General features: G+C 30.3%; 1 protein-coding gene across 1 annotated transcript in view; it reads left to right on the forward strand.

Moving 5' to 3' along the window:
* The window catches only part of FOXP2 (forkhead box P2), a 605,419-nt gene that overhangs the window by 332,256 nt on the left and 263,163 nt on the right, over nucleotides 1-10,000 (forward strand). Inside the window, exon 4 of the mRNA XM_063642138.1 lies at nucleotides 6,309-6,486. Coding sequence (XP_063498208.1) covers nucleotides 6,319-6,486 — 168 coding nt within the window. The 5' untranslated portion in view covers nucleotides 6,309-6,318. The remainder of the gene's footprint in view (nucleotides 1-6,308; nucleotides 6,487-10,000) is intronic.

Consider the following 10,000-nt stretch of genomic DNA (forward strand, 5'->3'; position numbering starts at 1 on the left):
TCATTAGCCAGGGGATCAGTGAAGGCTATTGCAAGTAGTCCAGCCTTTGGGAATTTGACTGTAAGTGGACCCACTGCATGGAAGCTTGCAAGCTTGCACAACTCAATCACTAAGCTTTTTAAATAAAAAAGAGGGAGGTTTTGCCTGCTAGGCAGGTCTTTCTATGTTCTTGGAGAGCTAATTATTTCTTATTGCTTTAACATTTTTACTGTTAAATTCTATTTCCTAAACTAAAATATTCCTGGTTGCAGGATTTGACAATTCTTTTTCTTCAGGCAAAGACAAGAAAATTTGTGACAGAATATACTTGCTTACCTGGTATCTTGTAAACTGTAGCCAGTATTTATTTTTGTGTTGGCAACTAGGTAACATTCTTTAGTTTTTAAGTCCTCCTCTTACATATCTAAGACATATAGTTAGATAGGATAACACATTGCAAAAAATATTACATTTTGGCATTATAAATTAATGAAAACTCAATTTGTCAGAGGTTCTAAAGTAACAGGGTGAAATAAACTTTCCCTAGCTTCCTTTCCCCCTTGTTTTTAAAAAATACATATTAATGCTATAAAGGACTGATTTTAAAACATTTAAATGATTTAATGAGTGAAACTAACATTAAAATTTATATATGTGAAAGACTGACAATTTAGCATGTACCTTGAAAAGTAAAAATTGGTGTACATTTTTACATGTTTGAGAAATAAATATATACAGAAATTATATTAATGTGAAGATAAACAAGATGTTAGAATATGAAGATTAATGTGAAAATATAATTTTGAAATATATTTTTGAGTAATTAGTTCACCAGAATCATCAGTATAGTATTATAAAATATCTTTCAATTATACTTCTGAAGGGGGCTTCTGAACTATAGATACAGAATCATAATGTTGCAGTAAAATACATCTACATGGCCACCGTTCTTTCAAATTCTTCATTGCACTTTAAGTGAAATAGCATAGGGATTAAATACTTAATTTTAGTATTTTATAATATTTTCATAATTAAACATTTATGTTTTGTTTCTATTTTAAACTTATTTTGTTTTATTTAGGAGCAAAATATAATATCCTTAGTTGCTAAGTTAATTAATAGCTGATTGAAATGGAAGATAAGTTTTTCATTGGCTTTACTTATGTTTCCTAGGTTTTGTTATTGTTGAAGATCTAACAGTATTGTCTTTGCTAAAATGTAGTCGTTATCATTTAAAAAATATTTTGTTAAAATGTCCTACTACTTTGCATGTTTGAAATATTAAACTTTTTGAATGAAAGTCTGAATTTTTACTAAAGTGTTTTTTTTTCTAAGAAGATAACCTTAATTTGTGTATAGCGTTTTAGGCATTTTGTTTAAATAAGTAAAAAGTAGTAACAAATACTTAATAAACAAGTTAATTTTAATTTACTTAAAATTATGTCACTTGTTATAATAAAAATATCACTTGCTATAACAGATACCCTTCCCCAAATCATGTTTCAAAAGACATCCTGCTTCAGTTTTTAAAAATTGAAAATATTCATGTGCTGTTTCAATTTTTGTTCTTACACATTCAACTATATCCTTCATATTTGGCATTTTGATTTATTAGGCAATCTTAGCATTAAAGACTTTTAGCAAAGCAGTGCTGGATTTCAAATGCACTATGCATGGTGCCCATGATGAATTAATTCCACTAGAGCACAAGAGTTATCATTATTTAAACGCTAGTTTCTTTCAGAAGTTTTAAATCACAGTCAAGTTTTCAAAATTAGAACTTAACTAATATTTTGAGGTAAACGTATGTGGTTTCTTGTTACATATGTTAAGTTTTCTTAATATTTAACTCTTTCTTGTGTGAATCTACATAGAAATATTTAATATTTGATGTTGATAATTGATCAAAGATTAAGGAAGTATTTAAGAATGTATGTTTTTAATTTGATGCCTTACTTTTCTTAAAATGTCAAATTCGAAACTATTTGGATTTAATGCATATGTTTGATTAAATAAATTGGACACTGGAATGAATCAGATATTAGACATAAAGTGTCTTTCAAGGTCACTGTAATAATTTTGTTTAAGAAAAGTTGACGAAATGAATTGTTAGAAATGTTTTATATGTACTGTTATTTGTTCTTAGTTTTCTGGGAAGTGATTTTTTTTTCATCCATTTGTTTTGATTAAATAGTAAGACTCCTCCACCAAAATGAGAGTTAATATTAAGGCACTAAGATTATAAGACCGACTGTTTATGTAGATTGCAGAGTGTGGTTCGAAGTAGAGGCTATTTTTATCTTCTTTATAATCCCTGACATACGTAGACAGATTGATCTATCTTTCTCTCTATAAATATATATATAGATACAAATATTCATGTGCACACATATGCACATGGGAATGTGGAGTGGAAAAGAGGTAGGGACCATAAGAAACAGGGAGGGAGAAGAGATGAGAAAGGAGACCATAGAGAAAAGTTGAGTAAGCAACAAGGACCAATAGTGTCCCTGGTGGTGGCTGAGATAACACAACTATACTTGCCCAGGTCAAGTTTCAAACTTTTAGACATTGCTGCGAATACGGAATAGGATACATGCAAGTTTCTGTTATCACCCTGGCATGTAACTATCTCACATGATACAGTTTTATAACAATAGAACCTATAACTCTAAGAGGAAGAAATAAAACCAACAAGTCTAGCATTCAGTACTACCCTATCATAAAGTAAGGAGGCCTAATTGAGCTATGTCTTTATATCCTGCTATTTGTACAAATAAAAGTCTACATCTTGATGCAAAATAAACACAAAAGCACTGTTGTGACTATAACAGGGAGTCATATACTAATTTATATAATAAGTGGTTGTGCACGCTTTATTCAAGATTATGGCTGCAAGAAATGGCATGAATTGCTGGGTGTGTTTAATGCTGGATTATAGCAATTTGAAACATGTCAAACACATGGCTAATGCCTCATGCTTCACTCATTCTTGCGTAAACCTGCATAGCCACCATCCATTATACCCTTGGTAACAACACAATTCTGCAAGTAAATATTGTTACACTAAGTAACCTTTCAATTCAAGTTGTTTAGGAAGAGAAAATGCAATCTTGTGCAGTCAGTTCCAGTGTCAGTTTAATGTTTCAAAAGGGAAGTGGTGTAGAGAATAAGTATCTGTACAGTGACTTGCTTAAAAAAGAAGAAAGAAAAAGGAAAGGAAGGAAAACTTAATGCAGGGGAGAAAAGTCTAACTGTATCGTTTGAGTGTAAGATCTGAAGAGTTATTTTCTGATGTGGCTGAAAAGTTGTGTACGATGAAAGACTTAAGGGTTTAACTTACAGTTCAGACAAACATTAAAACAGGGACTCCCAGATTCATCTTTCCCTTTAATGATTTGGAATTTATTTTCACTGATTATTGTAAAATGTTTGTGGTGGGATTGAGAAGAATGAATAATTTAGTTTGGTATGTTTCGGATCATAAGCACATCCACTCTGAAAGAATATGCTGAATTTATTATTATTTAAAATATACTTAAAAGGTAAACAGCACTTCATATTGTGCTGGAAATATTTCCCAGATTGGGAAATAAGTGGAAGTGTTACCAAGAGAAACTTAGTAAATGCTAGAAATGATCTGCATTGTCCTTGAAAAATTCCTCCTTTATAGTGAACATACTCTAAGCTTTTTTCTTTAAGTGAAATGTACAGTATAATCATCTAATTACACAACCACCCTTCTTTTTTCATATAAATGTTGGATCAGATGCTCCTCTTTTGTAGAGCAAAAAGTACTATCACTGCTATAGTTTTCTTAAGCATTATTTTACTAACTCTTAGATGATTGAACTTAAAATGTAAATCACAATTTATACTGTAGGGTTTTATAAAGCTAAAAACTCCATAAGGGCTAAGAATAAAATCCTTTAGTTAATAGGAATTATAAGTTATGTAGGTCTTTCTTTGTAATTGTAATAAAGATTTAGACACATGCCTCTTTGCTTATTGATTATTCTTAATTATTTGATGGCCTTGATTATGACACAGTAATACATGTAGAGTTCTTTAATTCATCCAATTGGTCCTGAGATTTACTACACAAAGGTTAGTAGTAAATGCTGCACCTGTCTGCTACACTTGAAAATATAGTGCTTTATTTTTATTCTTTGTGTTGCTAACTCCATCCAGAAACAATAAATATTTCAAATAACTTAGGTGATGAAATAAAAACATACACATATAGACACATATTACAGATATGTTCTCAAAAGTAAAATTTAAATGCAGTATGTAGAAGTTATGCCTATCTGTTTCTACAGTTGGAGAGGATTGAAATTATAATTTTCATATAACTAGTAAAGGCAATCAGACCTTTTCTCTGAATATTTTAAACATTGTGCATGTAAAATTTATGCCTAATTTGAATACTTATTAGCTGCCTAATCTCAGAAAAGAGTATTAGCTTTGTTTTTTTTCTTATAAAATCCATCACTATGTATCAGTTTTAATTTATATGATTTTTTCTTTGTTAATGTTCAATAAGATGTTTAGCAAAACCTATTTGCTTATAAACACATTTCACTCAAAAATTGTTTACTATAGTTACAGCAATTATTTCCTTTCTGATCATGTTTTCTGTTTTTTTTAATTATCAAAACAGCTTTAAGTTGTATATGTAATTTTTGTTACACTAACTTGCTTTGCTAGTCCAGCTATTGACGTTTTTTACTAAATAAGTATGTCTTTTTTTTAATGGGCTTGTTAAGAGTAGGAAAAGTAATTTAATAATTTAGGCTTTGATGAAAATATCTGTTAAAACTATGATGCTATAAACATTAATTTTAACAATTTTAATATTGGCATTCAAAAATGTCTTTTGGGTGTGTCTGTGATTCTTTTTGTATTTAGTGTTTGTGTGCATCATATTTTAAAACATAACTGGGGAAAACATTTTCTCCATGACAGGAAGAGATAGTAAGCTTGCATTTGCTTTATAATAAATGCATTTCAAAATTTTAAATGGACAAAGCATTAAAATATGATCAAGTTCAAAATATTGAAATCATATAAAAAACAAATTAGATTGAGTGATAAGTTTAATGTCCTTTAGGGTAAGTCCACTGTCTGATATTACTGTTAAAGTCACAGCACAGCCAGGTTGTTCTGCAATTCTGTCCGTAGAAGTAAAACAGAGAAGCGCATCCGTTAGGTTATGGCATAGGATTCAGAGGTCTTTGAGAGCCAAAAATGATCTTTCTAAACCACAGATTCAGGATGTACTGTGAAATTCTGGTTTGTAAGAGTACATTGGTTCTTTATTTACTGCAAGGATTTCCACTGATCTTGGCAGGACATCTCATTGCTATCCTGAAAGTACAGTATATTTATGCAGTGAAAATGATAAAACATTTATTACTGTAGAGAAGGTAATATGCATAATTTATGCTGTTTTTAGCACAATCATTAGTGATATTCTTGATAGATTTTATTTCCAGCTTTCATATCTTATACATGCCTGGAAAATTAATTTTATATCTTTCATTTATTTGCCTATGTTAAAATTGAGTTTTAAGTCATCTTCAAGTGAACAGTTTGATTGCTGCTCATGCATAAGCTTAATTACTTCCCAGGAAGGACAGTATTAAATGTTTTAAATGTCAGAAAAATAAATGAATATGAGCTGTTTGATTAAAAAAATAGGCAATATCTGACGTGTTTGCAGCAGGAGCTTTTTCTTAAAATGCCTCCAAGGCAAAATTTTATTTAGTCACAAAAAAAGAAACCCATTATACTATTTATCATTGGTTGGTACCATATGATTTGTAACACCCTTACAAAATTTTAATTTTGTATGATTAGCTGTGCATCATTAAACAACAGCCTTGCATAAGATGTGCTGTAAAATTCTGACAGAATAAAGATAGTGAATATTTAAAATAAGGCTGTATAGTCATCCATGGTTGCCAAAGGTAGATAATAGGAAACAGAACAGAGTGTGCAATCGTGCCTTCATTTAAACTGGTTTTATAGGTAGATTTTAAAATGTGGTCATTCATAAATGCTATTGACCATGCTATATGCATGGTATGTTACTTTGGCTGTCAAATGTAACCGCACAAAAATTGCTTATAGAAACCATAATTTCAATGATTAGCATCTGGATGAAAGCTGAATTTGTATTGCTTTCCTTGGTAAATGACTATTCAAGGCTTTTTTTTCCCCCTCTTCTAAAGATGCTGTCTCTGTAATTGGCAGAGAGGGACATCTTGATAATGGAAGTGTGAAGGTGTAACGTATGTTAATTGATACTTCTTAATCACTTTTAGGTATTAAGTCATGATGCAGGAATCTGCGACAGAGACAATAAGCAACAGTTCAATGAATCAAAATGGAATGAGCACTCTAAGCAGCCAATTAGATGCTGGCAGCAGAGATGGAAGATCAAGTGGTGACACCAGCTCTGAAGTAAGCACAGTAGAACTGCTGCATCTGCAACAACAGCAGGTAAGTTTTGTTTTCCTCAGTGCTTCCTTAAAACAAATAAGCTTGTTTTATTGAATATGAAAAATGTATTCATAGCAAACTGAGCATGTTGTGTTAAGCTAAAAGATGCTGAGAATTTATTATTATTTGGAACATGATTGAAGGATGAGTAAAGAGATAAGATTTTCATATTAGTTACGTCATACCAGTACCAGAGTACCCTTCAGGTGTCAGGATATTAATTAAGCTCACAGGATGATTTTTTGGAAGGTCTGTAAAGCTTTGTAACAAATATTTTATAGCTTCTAGTTTACTATCTTACATTGTGCTGCAGAACGTGATACTTAGTTTTCCACCAGAGGGCCACATTACTTGATACTTGCTTATACAATGAATTTCTTCAAGTCTGAGCTAAGGTGAAAAGGACCACAAGGACTTTTCAAAAGACAGATGCTTGCCTGTGTTAGCTGCAAATATTAGCTATTAATTAGTTGAAATCTGCTGAGAGATTGTAAATGATGTAAACACTACGATCTGTTGCTTTTCTTGAAATTCATTCCAAGATATTTTGAATATACATCTTTCAATAACGTTAAAGAGCACTTTTTGTGTTCTCCTAAGTGTCTCATAAAATGCAATATTCTCTTTAAATCTGGAAAAGTTAACAACTACAAAATAAAGGTACACTTTTAAGTAGTCTGTTATTCATTTTATAGGAGATTACTTTTTCCTGATTTTGTAAAAAAAAAAAAAAATTCTTTTCAACCAAAAAATAGCCACTTCATTCTTCACTGACACAAGTTTGTAGAAACAGTGACAGAGAAAAGAAAGCTTTGAAAGCATATACTTATATTAGGCCAGAATGAGTACACTTGTTTGAAACGAAGTTTATATTTGCTTTAAAATAAATATTATTTCTTTAGAACTCTGAATTGCACTCAAACTAAATGCCTAAAAATCATTAAAATTACATCCATTAAAATAATGGATTATTACTGAAAAGATTGCAAATTATGTGACATAATTCACATTTTAAGGTAGTATATAATGAGAAAAATACATCTCAAAAGTTAAAGCAAATGCCCACACTAGAGTAAAATTTAATAGAAACATTATTTTAAACAATAACAGCATTAAAAAAGTTACAGGGTTGAATAATGTCTTAACCTTTAGGCATTGTTTTCAGGAATAATGTTTTATAAGAGCTACATAGTACTTTTGAATGGTTTATCTATTATTTTACAATTTTCATTTTTTCACAGACAATAACTATTAGAAAAACAATTTATATTTTGTTTTAACAATCGTAGGAATTATATGCCTACCACAGTCCCAGGAGTAGCTTATTTTGCAGGTTACTTTAATAAATGCAGTTTTTCAGGGTACCCCTTTTCTGCCTTTGGTGTATTCGCAGGAAATATCACACCAGTGGAATGCTACAGTATTCCTCCTAATTTCCCTAAGTGAGAGTCTTAAGTATTTTTAGCCAGATTCAATTTTGCCTGCAAATCCAGTGGATTGCGTTTATAAAGGCAAGTAAAAATAGTAATTGTAAATGAACATCGCAGTTGAGTATCAGTAGATGATAGGTTATGAAAAAAATGCCAAGAAATCTTTCTTTATTTTCATAGCTCCAATTGGATGTTAAATAAACAGAAAATGAGTAAAATCATAGCTATAGATTTTAGTACTCTGGAGGCATTTTGATTAGGTCTATAAGGTGTGTTTATAACCTGAGTTTGAAGTTTACTTTGTTCTATGCAGTTCATTATGTAAACCATAAACAAGAGTAAATACAAAAGTTATGCCCTTCAGATGACTGAGAAACTTCAGTCATGTATTGTATGTCTGTAGAGTGCCTTCTAAAAGTGATTTAACACAGTGGGTATGGTGGGTGCCTACATAGCTACTTTAGGAAGTGTCTGCAGAAATATATGTAATAATTTACTAAATAAACATGCAAAAACCTTTGTAAATATCCCTTCCCTTGGTTATGTTTTCACTATATTAATATAGTTAGGCACCTAAGGTTACTGAATTTTTTTATTCTTTCATGAATGGATTTTAGAATGGGCCTTTAAGGTCATTAAGTATTAATATATCTTTTCTATAAGATTGATGCAGTTATTGCCTTTAATTCTAACTTTCGCTATATTTCAAAACTAAAAGCCATAAAGCATATTTATTAAAACAAATTTCACAAGAAGTGAAAAAGTGAAATAATAGTATAAATTTATCTCTACGTGTTATTTAGATGTAAAGTTTTACACAAAGAGTTAAATTACTTCTTATAAGTATAATGAGCTAATCATTGTTGACCAAGATCTTTTGTTTAGAAAAATGGTTTAAGAGGCAGTGATGTAAACAAAGTAAAATTTTGTTTGCCATGAACTTCTGGCAAAAATGGTCTGTTTTGGGAACATAATGTTTATCTTAATTTTTATGGCTTTTGTATTTTATAGAAGTGAGTAGTTTGACTTAAATTAGCCATGTATTTAGCATGAAGAGTTGGTGTTTGGAATGCATGGCCTCAAATACTTAATGATACATGGATTGGTGAAGTGAAAAAGGATTGATAAACTATAACTAGCATTTATTTCTACCATTTAATTAATGAATATTGGAATATTTCTGAAAGCTAGGATATCTTTAAATTTTAAAGTTTGTAATATAATGGTAACCACATCTCTGTTAGTATGCTCTGCTATCTTATATTTACTGAACAGTTAGTTTTAAAAAAAAGCCTTTTCTGGATGAATTTCTCTCTCCTTCATTCTTTTCTAATCTTCAAAAATTAGTACTAAATAGTAGGATGTATAATATATGGAGGTAGCATATTTCAGATGTTGTTTTAGATTAACTACATTGAGAAATTATTCTGCATTAGATGTAGAATTTTATTTTGATATTAGGTTTGCAGAATTAATTGTTTGTGTCACTAAGGTCAAAATAGTTGCTAAAAACTTGATTGCTTTACAGGATAGATTTGAGCTTGCATTTTGAGCATTCATTAAGTCAGATAATCTTTCTGAATGTTTTATGAGACTGTACTGCTTTGAAGGTGTTTCAGGTGATGGTGTTTAAAAACATCTGGTTAGTAGTTTCTTACTGTCAGTTCCTTTATCCTTATTTATGTAAAACAGAGTATTTGAATAACCATTTAAAAGCTAGAATCCACACATTTTATTTTCAAATTGAAATTGAGAATAGCGACATTTGTGTCTTAAAAGCATATGACATTTAATAAATAACACCATTATCTGTACTTTTTATAATTTTATTTTGAAATCTTTAACCCTGATAGTTTGATCAAGGAAGTGCAAAATCTTTTAAAAGACTGTTTATGTGTAAAGAAATAAATAGCCATGCTAACTCCAGCATTTAAGTCCAGCTGGTCCCATTCTATATTTTCATATAGAATAGGTTTTATGTTGACATATGAGTAAATAATAGTTTGTGACAGCCACAATAACCTCTCCTATACACATTTTTAAAATACATAATTTATTTGCTTCCCCCTCAACTTATTTTAACT

The sequence above is a fragment of the Symphalangus syndactylus genome, chromosome 6, assembly GCF_028878055.3.
Source record: "Symphalangus syndactylus isolate Jambi chromosome 6, NHGRI_mSymSyn1-v2.1_pri, whole genome shotgun sequence".
Lineage (NCBI taxonomy): Eukaryota > Metazoa > Chordata > Mammalia > Primates > Hylobatidae > Symphalangus > Symphalangus syndactylus.